The sequence below is a fragment of the Mastomys coucha genome, unplaced genomic scaffold (assembly GCF_008632895.1).
Source record: "Mastomys coucha isolate ucsf_1 unplaced genomic scaffold, UCSF_Mcou_1 pScaffold14, whole genome shotgun sequence".
Classification (NCBI taxonomy): Eukaryota; Metazoa; Chordata; class Mammalia; order Rodentia; family Muridae; genus Mastomys; species Mastomys coucha.
This window is the reverse complement of record NW_022196896.1, coordinates 86,687,901-86,700,714: the sequence shown is the minus strand read 5'-3', so window position 1 is coordinate 86,700,714 and position 12,814 is coordinate 86,687,901. Positions and strand designations below refer to the sequence as shown.

The 12,814-nt window shown below is 37.0% G+C and overlaps 2 protein-coding genes across 9 annotated transcripts in view; one reads left to right on the top strand and one right to left on the bottom strand.

Moving 5' to 3' along the window:
• The window catches only part of Raph1 (Ras association (RalGDS/AF-6) and pleckstrin homology domains 1), a 197,821-nt gene that overhangs the window by 111,882 nt on the left and 73,125 nt on the right, over nucleotides 1-12,814 (top strand). The window lies entirely within an intron of this gene.
• The window catches only part of Abi2 (abl interactor 2), a 72,463-nt gene that overhangs the window by 24,443 nt on the left and 35,206 nt on the right, over nucleotides 1-12,814 (bottom strand). For 4 of the 8 annotated variants that reach the window (XM_031367680.1, XM_031367682.1, XM_031367683.1 and 1 more), the window contains 5 exons: nucleotides 10,303-10,400; nucleotides 6,768-6,914; nucleotides 5,976-6,100; nucleotides 4,251-4,433; nucleotides 423-581 (listed from right to left, as the gene is read on the bottom strand). In XM_031367680.1, the coding sequence (XP_031223540.1) occupies nucleotides 423-581; nucleotides 4,251-4,433; nucleotides 5,976-6,100; nucleotides 6,768-6,914; nucleotides 10,303-10,400 (712 nt within the window). The remainder of the gene's footprint in view (nucleotides 1-422; nucleotides 582-4,250; nucleotides 4,434-5,975; nucleotides 6,101-6,767; nucleotides 6,915-10,302; nucleotides 10,401-12,814) is intronic. The other 4 variants (XM_031367686.1, XM_031367687.1, XM_031367688.1 and 1 more) reach the window with 2 other exon arrangements.

Genomic DNA, 12,814 nt, shown 5'->3' with positions numbered 1-12,814 from the left:
TGTGTAGCTGGTCATCCTAGAACTCATTCTATATACTAAGCTGGCCTCAAATTCAAAGATCCACCTGCCTCTGCTTCCCAAGTGCTGGAAAGATATACGCCAGCATTGCCCCACTTCAGTATTAGTTTTTAAAAGCAAATGACTAGACACACTGAAAACTGTCCCATTGGGGAAAAAGCAGGATGAGCTCTTTAGCTCTTTACATATAAATTATGCATTGTCTTTTTAAAGTAAAAACACAGTAGTATTAAAAACTTAGTATTCATCCATTCTTCTATCCATTCAGCAATATTCTAAACTACCAAATGTATATAGAATAAACACCTATTATCTATGGGCTAATTATGTGTAACAAAAGGGTTTTGTTTTTTTATGGTGCAATATAAAAGAAATGAAAAGAAACCACAAAAGAGAAATCTAACCTGGATTCTGGTTATAAAAAGGACCTCCGTTCATCTGATTCTGAAGGCTTGTCTGTGAAGTTATGGAGGGAGGGCGTCTATAGGGCAATGAACCCCCTATTGTGGGAGGTGTATGGCGAGAGACAGGCCTATTCATGCTGTAGAACTGAACAGGATGACCTGGAAAATGGACAGAACACAAATGCATCATTAAAGGAAACTTATCTCAGATAATGAAATACTTTATGTACATCATTCACTTTCTAGAAAGATTATTAAAAGCCACAGTATTAATCCAACTTAATGCAAGATGACAGCTGCTACTCTGCTGATACTGTATTAAAGCATAAAAGTAGGAAAATCAAAATATTACATTTGGAAAAGTAACATCTAAATCAAAAACTAATTAACATTTTGACTTTCTTTTAATCAACTGACTATATTCTAAAAGCACAATTAATTAAAATGTGCACCTCTGGTATAAACAGAATTATGTCCCAACACCAAGGCTCCAGCATAGCTAACTATTCTTGATGTGTACAAGGGTCACACATCAGATATCCTACGTATCCGATATCTATCTACATTTTTTTTTCTTTACGTTTTTGGTTTTATGAGACATGGTTTCTTTGTTCTCTTGCTTTCCTGGAACTCATTCTCTAGACTAGCCTCAAACTCACAGAGATCCACCTGCCTACCCCAACCCTCAAGTGCAGGGACTAAAGGCATGCACCACCACTGCCCAGCTACATTCAACTCCTAACAGTTTTAAAATTACAATTATGAAATAGCAATGAAGTAATTTTATGGTTGGAGTCATGATAATATGAGGAACTGTATTAAAGGGTCACAGCATTAGGAAGGCTGAGAAGCACTGCCCTAGTGCACCATTGTTAAAAGACAATAGCTATAAACAGTGATTAGTCATGAGGGTTCTGTTCTCATAAATAAATAATACCATTATCAAAAGTGGATTTTCTCCTTTTCTATCCTATGTACATAGTCTCTCACGAGATTAAGGAACCTTGATACCAGAGATTCTGCCTCCAGAACAAATACGGTCAGACCAATTTATAAATAATCTAGTCTACAGTATTGTTATAGGACACAAAAGAGATTGTTTCTCCCTCCTCTCCAAAAAATAATTATTTAAAGCAGTCATAGACATTGGAGACTAAATGAAGAATCGAATTCTGGGAAGGCAAAAAAAAAAGATTGATACAGTCATATTCTAAAATAGGTGGTGATAACAAAAAACACTGTTTAAAAGGAAACAAAATATTTCAACAAAACACTTAACGCCAAGTCAAACCCATCTTCATACAACTCAATATGCTCTTCTTCTTACAGCTAGATTATGTATTTTTTTTAAAGATTTATTTTATTTTATGTGTATGAGTACACTATAGCTATACAGATGGCCGTGAGCCATCATGTGTGTGGCTGCTGAACTCAGGACCTCTGCCAGCCCCACACGTGCTGGCATAATTTGCTGCAGCTGTCTTTAGACACACCAGAAGAGGGAGTACAATCTCATTACGGGTGGTTGTGAGCACCATGTGGTTGCTGGGATCCAAACTCAGGACCTTCGGAAGAGCAGTCAGTACTCTTACCCGCTGAGCCACCTCACCAGCCCCTAGATTATGTCTTAAAATAGTTTATGAAATCTGAATCACCCCAGAAAACTATCCATTTCTTACTCATTTCAACCTATTTTACCTCTTCACTGCTAACATCAACTGGAAACATTCTTTCCTAATCCACCCAGTTTTCATATATAATTCAAACCCAAATCCAACCTTGCCTTTACCCTCACTTGGTGCCCGCTCAGTCACAGGCCCTCTTACAACAGTATTAGAACACCCATGAAAGAACACCAACAAGCCACAAGGCATGGCAGGAAGGGAATGATAGGAAGACAGGGCAAGAGGAGATGCTGTACCATGAGGGGAAGAGAGGAAGAGGTAAAAGAGGAAATAAAAGGCAGAAAGGGAAAGACAATAGGGAGAAAAGCACTGCCTAGGATTTCAAAAAGGAGCCTCAATTAAGAATTTCATAAAGTTGGATCCACTCTAAATTCTCATCTATCTTAAGTCTATCAAGCACAGCCAAGTACCTATTATTATATTATCATTTAATTGCTAAAATTAACTCTTAGTTAGGGTCATTTATTATTTCTGGGTCTGTAGCATTAGCAAGACTTCTCTTATTTAACTAGCTGGACTAGGGTAACAGAGTTGTATAACTATACCGAATGACTGCCCATATTTTCACTCAGCCATTAGAGAAAAGTCTCCTTCATAAAGATTAGTATAGAAGCTATCTCAATAGGACACCATCCAGGATCCAATTTGGACAAGGACAACTTTTAAAACATGTTTTATTAGTAGCCAGGTAGTGGTGGTACATACTTTTAATCCCAATAATTGGGACGTAGAGACAGGTGGGTCTCTGTAAGTCGGAGGCCAGGCTGATCCTACAGAATAAGTTCCAGGACAGCCAGGGCTACACAGAAAAACCCTATCTCAAAAAAAGGATCCATTTACTAACCAGCATCATATTAACAGTTAAATACACTTTCCTATCCCACCCAGCAAAAACATATTTGAGGTTGAAATCTTTTCTAAAAGAATGATTGATTACATTTATTTATAAGGAGGGCACATTCATACCAGAGTGTGAGTATGAGTGCGTGCGTGCGTGCGTGCGTGCCTGTGTGTGTGTGTGTGTGCCTGTGTGTGTGTGTGTGTGTGTGTAAATTAGAGGGCAACTTATATAACAACTCTGGTTGCTGACTAGGCAGCAAGCCCTTTACTCGCTGAGTCATCTCCCTGGCACTAGGTTGAAGTCTTAAATAAAACAGTCAATCAAATAATCTTAAAGTCCTTTGAAAGTATAATTTATGAGTTTATTATAAACATAGAAGTTTGTAATTTGCTATATAAAATACTGCACTAAAATATGTTTTTCAGGGGCTGGAGAGATGGCTCAGTGGTTAAGAGCACTGACTGCTCTACTAGAGGTCTTAAGTTCAAGTCCCAGCAATCACATGGTGGCTCACAACCATCTGTTATAGGATTGATCCGATGGCCTTTTCTGGGGTGTCTGAAAACAGTTACAGTGTACTCGTACACATAAATAAATAAATCTTTATAAAAAATTTTAAATTGCCATAGGCTTTTTTGTTAATTACTTAACCTATAATAACAGTATTAGTGTGTGTGTGTGCGCGCGCAAGTGTGTGCAGCACAGGTATTACATGCAGATACATGTGCATATGAACAGCTGAGCATGTAGAGGCCAGTGGTCAATCTTTGGTATTAGTCCTCAGGAGCCAGCAATCTTGTATTTGTAAACAATGTCTCTCACTAGGACCTGGCAATTGGACTAGAATGACTAGTGAGCAAGCCCCAGCAACCTGCCTTGAGCTCCCCAGTACTGGAATTACAAACACACACACCATGCCAGGCTTTTACATGGGTGCTGGGGAGAGAACTCAAGTTCTCATGCTTGCATAGCAAGCATTTATCAATTCCGCTATCTCTTCAGCTTCCTATAATAGTTCTAATGTTAAATTTTCAAAAGTATACAGAAGTTGACTTCATACTAAGTTCTCAAATATTTAACAGAATAAAGTAATACTAATGTTTGTGTTACTTTATTGGACAAGTGCATCACAGACTTCACCCCATTCTTCTCACTAAATTCTTTGTTCACATGGCACTTTCTGATCAAAACATTTATCATCATTTAAAAAAATACAAAGTAAAGCCAAACCAACAAATACGAAGCTGGAGTTTCAGGGAAGAGTGGGCAGATGACTGCATTGTCTGCCATGCCGATACTCACCCGTGGGGGGATTAGAAGAAATAACAGGGGGAGCTGGAGAGGTGAAGCCATCAGCAAGGGTCTGTGCACCCCCAGCAGCAGCGTCTGGGGCAGTGGAGGAGGGAACAGTAGCAGGAACAAGAGGGGTGGGGACAGATGCAGAAGTAGCAGGAAGGGGAGGAGTGCCAGCAGAGCCAGCAGGGGCTGATGGGAAAGAGGGGTAAGAGGCAGTATTAATAAGGCAGGCACATTGGCATCAGGAGCAGCACTGGAATATTAAGAGTATTCAGCACTTAACACTAGCCAAAAGGATAAAGCACTAAAAAAAAAAAAACAGTTAAGGTCATTAGGTAAGCAACACATGATTCGAGATGCCCAGGGTAATATAGAAAAATGTTAGTTAGAAACAAGCTTCCTTTTCACCTGAAAGTTACTAACTTAGAAGAAAATTATTTCCTGTATATTATTATTTTATCATGAAAGGTTCTAAGTATATAAAACTATAGTAAAGCAACAATATTTCTTTTAGAATTACAACAGACATGTTCCAAGCAGTAGTTTATCAGTTTAAAAAAAAAAACTTAAAAAACATGCATACACTGTTATATGATTTTTGTATACAGGTACTATTTGGATTACTATAATTAAATGTTAATTTGTTTTTGGAAACAGCAATTCTCACTACATAGCCCACTGGCTCCTAGATCACTATTCTCCTACCTTAACCTATATGTGTTGGAATTACAGGCATGCACCACCATCTACTATGTAATAGTCTACCTTGCTGGGTTTAGGGTTTGGTTTAGTTCAGTTTGGTTTGGTTTTTGATTTTTGGAGACTGGGTGTCTCTGTGGATCTTGGCTATCCTGGAACTCACTCTGTAGATCAGACTGGCATCAAACTCAAGAGATCTACCTGCCTCTCCCTCCTGAGTGCTGGGGTAAAAAGGTGTACCAACACACCTGGCTTATCTTTCTGGGGTTTTTTTTATTTGTTAAAGTTTTTTTAACACATGTGTAAGCCTGAAAGAGTTTATGTGTGCAAGTAATGTGTAAGTGTGCATGCAGATGTCCTAAGGCCAGAAGAGGGTGTTGGAATCTTCTGGAGCTGAAGTTACAGGCAGTTGTGAGCCATCCAGTCTGGGTGCAGAAACCAAACCTGGGTCTTCTACAAGAGCAGTAAGGGCTCCAAATCCATCAGTTGACCCTTCAGCTGCTCTCTCAACGCTTTTATGTTCATGCTATTAAAACTAAATTCAAACTCTGTGTCTTCAAACCAAACTACTATATCTTTCTGTTTCAAGAAATTGAAGTTTTTCAGAAACTGGATTCTAATGCTCCTAAATTTACATTTCCCATCCTTTGTTATCAAAATGATTCTCAAACCATGTCTTCACCATTTTCAAGAAAATGCAGTTATAATACAAACTGAAACTAAGTAAGTAGCTCATATAATAATGAACATGAACCTCAAAGCACCAACTGAACTCTCACGAAAACAAAGTAACAAAGTAGAAAGATAGCAAAGCCATTAAGATCAGTGGGATATGTACAGACTTCCCAAAAACTTAGGGAATGCTATGGAAGTCTTCTTTAAATTTTTCCTTAAGAAGAAAACCCATCTTAAGACGACCCTGGATTTAACAGTAAGCAAAACACACACGCATGAAAACTCTCACTAAATTCAATAACAAATTGAATTCAAATTCATAAAATAAAAACAAACAAATGAGCACTAATGCGCTACCTGGAAAGACGCTGGGAGGAGACGGAGTAGGAACAGCGATGGGGACCCCCACACTCCCACTTCCACTGTTCTCCCGACTGCTGCTCCGACTACTTGGGTGGCTTCCTCCACTGCTCCCACTGCTGCTGAAGAAGGAAGAGCCACCAAAGCATGAGTATAGACAGCACAATACCAGGATTCCCATGTATTTCTGAAACCGACATAGCTACAAGAAATGTAATTCAAAAGGCTTCCATTTCAAATAGGAATTCCTTAATAAATAAGGAGAAACTCTTGAGTTCAGTAAACTTGTTTTGATACCTATTTATAAAGTCTATCTTATAAAAAAAATTTAAGTAAATTCCCTATAAATGTAAAGGCAAACTGTTGGTGCTTACACATCAAAATAATACTACTTTTTATATCCTGGCTTAACACCTATCTAAAGAAGCTTTTAGTAAATTTTACTAAATTATTTTATTTCAGTTTGTAATGGCATGGTAATATACTAATATTTTATTATGAATAGTTTTTCATCTGTAAATTTCCACCAAAAAATAAGTTGCAACTTCTATTCCTGGTTAGAAACGGTTTTTAGATTAACTTAGGTTTATCTCTGGGATGTCTTTTTCACCTTCCTGGCTGTTCAAAGTTGCATCAGAGCATGAGGAGAGAGAGGAAGAATCAGATGAGGTTTGGGAGAGTAGAGTGAGGAAAAGAACTTAGTGCTTGGAAAATGAGAGAAGTTAGCTGAAGTTATTGAGGAGATTATGGTACTCTGACCATCGTGTTTGCGCTGAGGTAGAGAAATACCTGTAAGTTCGATTTCTTTGATTCACAGAAGCTGTCCTCACAGGGCTCTGCTGCGAGGGAGCCATATTACGGGTTGGGCTAGGTACGTAATCATTTGGTACCACTGGAGGACGCACTGGCTCCAGTGTTCGATAGGGGGAGTGCCGCCTACAAAAAGAAGAGCGTATGTATTGTGTGATTAATCAAGTTTCGGCACGGTAACTTCAGAGTTGCCAGTGAAATACAATTTGTAAGCAGAAAGAGGAAATGTGGTTTAACCCAGCTATCAATTTGTCTTTCCTTCAGCATAACTCTTCTACCAGTAGAGAGAGTTCTGGTGAGTATGTAGTGTAAATTTCAGTCTCCAGCTTCATCCCTATGCTAATGTAATTTTGTTCATTTATTTGCAGAAAACACAAAAGTTTTCCATTGTTTAGGCCAATGTTTTCTAGCCTCTGCTCTTTTCTTAGAATTTTAATTCCTTTAGGATCATGTGAAAATCTCCCAAGTGCACTGACTGGGTGCACTAATTATCCTCTTCTCCTCTCTCTCCCTAACCACAGACATTTAAAATACAGGTACCAAAGCTAGATTGTTGGGGTCACAAACTCCACGTGATGATCAGTACCAGCCGTAACTCACTCCCCTTTTTATATACTAAACACACAGAAATTAAAGATTTATTGGTACTTAAAAATTTACTATTTAATTTAATTTTTTCTTTTTTTTACAACCTTTCTCCCTCAACTTCATCTTGATTTCTTTCTTCCTCAGAGTTCAGCATTGAAGACAAACTTTAAAAGACTACCTAAGTCCTTCTATCTTAGTTAAACTATAAACCCAAACTAGATGTTATTAAAAATTGTTTCCCTTTTTCCAAATACTCCTTTCAAAAGAAGCAAATAACTGAAAGGAAAATAACAGGATGTAAGACGCTTCCAGGAGCGCTGGTTAGCACTCATTCAGTTCTTGTTAAGTGACTAAATCCTTCAAGACAATGGATATCTTGTAGATGAGATTACAACTTTAAAAGAATTTGGCATCCCAAGGCATGAAATGTAAAAAAGCTTTCTTCTCTTGCAAAAGGGTGCTGCTTAACTGGCGCTCATATTTCTCGGTAATTCACTCCCCATAAGGTTCTCAGAGTTTCCTGAAGCATTGCTTTCCTTGGCCACTCAAGTTAATAGCTCATTGACTTTGAATGAGATTTTTTTTTCTGACACAGGGTTTCTCTGTGTAGCCCTGGCTATCCTGGAACTCACTCTATAAACCAAGATGGCCTCCAATTCAGAGATCTGCCTCTTCCTAAGTGCTAGGAATAAAGGTGTGCACTACCACCATCCAGCACATAAGATTGTTTTTCAAAGGTACTGTTCACCGTACTTCCCTCAAGCATTGTTCAATAAACAAAATAATTAACAATTCAAAATAAATAAAGGACAGTATGTCTACTACTGTGTCAAAAAGAAAGGGAAAGGTCAGGACTTTGAACAGAAAATATTTTTTTAAGTATTCAAGCATCAGTCGGGCGGTGCTGGTGTAGCCTTGAATCCCAGCACTCGGGAGGCAGAGGCAGACAGCTCTCTCTGAGTTTGAGGCCATCCTGGTCTACAAAGAGAGCTCCGCTACAGCCAGGACACAGAGAAATCCTGCCTCAAAAAAAAAACTAAAACAACCATCTCTGAAATTAGAATGCACATATATAATCAAACTACAAATAATTTAATTAATTTAAATTAAATAAGTTATATATGACATATAATACATATAATATGTTGGTATATGATATATATGATATCTATATCAGGAAATAAATTTCTAAACTCTACTTTTTGACAATGTCTTCTGAACACTAGAATATTCCATTCTAACCTCACTACCTGAGAGCTATACAAAAAGATCAGTGATACGAACAGGATAAAAGAAGTTAAAAACATCTTCTCTCCTCCTCTATTCCTCTCGGTCTCCCTTCCCTCTTTTCTTCTTCTCTTCTCTTCTCCTCCTCCCTTCCCCACCTCCTTGCCAGCTATGTGGAAGTGGCTGGCGCCTACTTTCCTATCTCTTCTCTCTCCTTTCTAAAATAAAACATCTTACAACCATTTAAAAACAAAAAGTTAAAAATAGGAGGAAGAGAACAATATGGTAACTAGAGAAAGACTAAAGAGCCCAGGACCATCAATTGGGCAATGGAGTTTAGCACTCTGCTCTCCAAGGAGCAGCTACACTTCTGCTAACACCCAAGAAAATGCATTACTGGCACATGAATACCTACACCCCAACTCTGAGTGCAAAAGATACTTTATTTTATTGGAAACTTGGTAACAATCTTAACTTAAACCCTAAGAAATTTCATTAGGAGGTGCACCCGTGGGAAACAAAGCGAAGGCTCCTGTGCCATCGTCACACTCCGCCCCGTCACACTCCAGCTATTTCATACACTCTCAAGTCTAAGCCTTACTTGACCTGTTAAGATCCTTTCCTCTCTGAGAGCAAAAAGACTATTTCAGATAAACCAAATTATCTAAACTGCCTAAACTGAATTATAGGCACAAACTTGGAATCCCAGCATTGCAAAACTTGAGGAAGGGGGATCGAGAGTTGCAGGCCAATATAGACTACATTATATAGTGACATCCTGACCTAAAAACAAATACAATAAAGTACAATAAATTCATTAATTAAAACCATTCTATTCCTGGTTGTGTTTTTATGTTTGTGTTCCACTGATCAAAGTGTATCTTTCCAACATCATCCTCCATCAACTCGCCTCTGCCCCTCCAAATCCAAACTGCTTGACTTAGTTTTGAGCTGGGAAGTATTTTTTGCTTATTTGTTTGGGGTTTTCTTCTTGAGGTTTCTTGTCTTTTTGGGGGGACAGGGGGAGAAAATATCACAAAGACAATGGTTCTGAAAGCATCTTGTCTGATACGTTTCTAAAAATCCAATTGGTAGTACAATGACCCTGGAAAGTTGATAGAGGACAAAATTACATTCCCTTTACAAATTAAAAAACTAAATGTTGACAACCTGACTAGAGGACCATAGAACATACATAGCCAATTGGCTTCTGGATTACACAATACCCATCTGAACCCAAACCTCAACCACAAAGCTAAGGTACGGTGCAATAAAAATGTCATGATTTCCTCCTCTCAACACTTCTAAAATAGCTAACTCCAGAGCCTAAATCAAAACTCAGAAAAATATCACAAAAAGTTAAACAGAATATTATAATCCACATAGCCTCTTGACAAAGAGAGCCTAATAAATTCAACTGTAATATAAACAGACCGTTAAAACCTTCAAGAAAAAGTTAGACTTCACTTTATAATTAACCATGGCTAGGATTCTGTCTTGATATCTTCACTAAAAAAAATAATTTCTAAACTACCACTTTCAAGTATAAAGATATTCTTATCAGAAAAAAAGTTACACATAAAAGATAACACTATCAAGAAAATATTCTCTCTACAATTTACATAGAGGCTGCTGTGTTTTTTAGCACAACAGTATTTTTTCTGTTACTGTTCTAGGTTTCTTATTACTGTATACTCACCCAAGTGTCCCCTTCCCTGACATAGGGGGACTTGGCGGCTTCTGAGTTGGAGGTGTTGTACGTGGCAATCCACCCAGTTTCATATTCTGGGTACTCACCTAAAAAAATGTTCAAAAAAAACACAACTTAACTTCTATGCAGTGAAATTAAGTGGCTTGTTGGAAATAAAGAGGGGGAGGTTTAAATAAGAAAAAAACTAGAGGCCATGCAATTTGTGTGCAGTTCCTGCTCTACTATTCTACAGTTGTACTCAAAGGACTCTTCCTAATATGATTTTTCAAATTATTTTAAACTTGTATGTGAAAAATGTATTTGCCATTAGGCCATCACACCAACATATCACTGGTTATACTATCTGGTATTACATTTAGCTAAAATTAAATAGTATAATTATAAAAACTTTAGTGATAACAAAAAACTCAATTGGAAACAATAAGCCCTTTAATCAATTCTTTGGGGAATTACTTTCTTTTCTTTAGATAACAAGTATAACATAAACAAAATAATTTTCCAACTAAAGATATGCAACTATGCATATGCTCAGTTAGAACTGGAAGACAGAAAACACAGATAAACTGTGATATCCAAAGAAAAGTTCAGCTCTTTCAACTTGTGAATCACTCTCACAATTCAGATTCCATTTTCTACTTATGAGGAAATCACCTACCTGCAGCTAGCAGTTCAAGGCATTTTCCTAAGTATCCGAAACACAATGTTAGGGCTGAGGTAACCCATCACTGAGAACACAAAAGCCACTGTCATTGTGTAACTTCTAGTGGTAATTACAATCAAGACCAAACGGAAGGCTAGGTGAGGCATGAAGCAGGGTAACATAGTCAATTCTAAGTCAGAGATGGACCATGAATGCATTCATAAACCTATTCCCAACTGAAATTTCAAATACAGAAAAGATGGGCAATCTGGAACTAATGATGACATCTAAGGTATATGCCAATACTTGTAGAGAAACCCCTAAAAATCCAGTTATAAGGTGTCAATAAGGAATACAGTGCAATGCAACTTCACATTGTTTGAGACCAATAGGTTAAAATACTATTCACAAAATAGGTTCACGCATGCTCTTTAAGTCCCTATTATTTTGCATTGCCATCTTCACAACACATTTACAGACATAATCTCAAATCTCTCATACTATCTTCAGAATTAAAACATTATACTTACACATAAAAGATATTATACCACTGAAGTTGGAACACATTTACAATTTAATATATATTAATGTACACACATATATATATATATAGAGAGAGAGAGAGCTATGAAGCCTTAGCCAGCCTGAAACTAACTATATAGATCAGGCTAGCCTTGAACTAACAGAGATCAGCTGTCTCTGCCTCCCAGGTGTTAGGATTAAGGGCTGCACCACCATGCCTGGCCAATTTTAAAATATAAATTTTGTGAAAACAAATCTTAATTATGGCACATAGCACTAAAGCTGTCCAAATTAACTCTGACTTCAGTAGATTTTTTTTTTAAGTTCTAATAATTGTTAACTATCCAAAAGGCAAGAAACAAAATATCAAGCAATAAATTCTTCAAATGAATAGCCCAGTGAACAAGTTGTGTGTGATGTTAAAACGATCTTTAATGACAAATGGTACCTTTGAAATGTCATTATTTTTAAAGTAAAGCATTTGTGTGTAAACCTTTTGCTATTACTTTTAAACAATGAATATAAATTATCAAGTAAAAAATAAATTATCCTTGCTATCTCCCTCTTAATAAACAGAGGGTATGGGAATTTTATCTTTAAAATGTCAGAAGACACTTTCAAAACAATCAATTCACATATGAAGAAAATTTTGTAAATAATCTGACAAATAACCACCATAGCTTTCAAAAACTGCATTATCTTGGTTTATGATACCACAAGATTTGAGTAGTTACCAAAGTCCTTTAAGCTCAACCTTAAACAACACAAAACCCAACGTTACCATAAGTGATGGGGAGAAGTGAACCAAACACTAAACTACAGTTCATTTGCAACAGGAAGGAGAGGAGCAAGAAAAGAAAAGGAACAAAAGAAAATTTTATTCTATACATGGGATAGCTAAGATATTTGAAAATGACTTTCCAACTATAATTTATTTTCGATTTCAATTTGTACAGTGCTTTTATTTAAATTGCAGTACCTTCTCAAAGCCTTAGAATCTACACATAAAACAAAGCTCAAAAGGGAAAAAAACAGTAAAGTGGTCTATAAAAGGAATATGAATATATATATATATATATATGAGTCATGTTTAAAAAGAAGAACCATCTCTAAAACTTTATTTTTAAAAATTCTTTTTAAAAGTAGCAGAGAAGAAACTGTTGGGGAAGGTGGTATGTGTGACTTTTTCTAGAATAATGTAGACAAATGTCTCTTCATCCCAGATATGGCACACGGTAACAACAAACTGAAAGGGGTTCATCCAAGTCTGGCTTGATGAGCTGATGAATTAACTGAGGTCACTAACAGAAGCACAGGTGAGGGATGTCTAACAGGAGC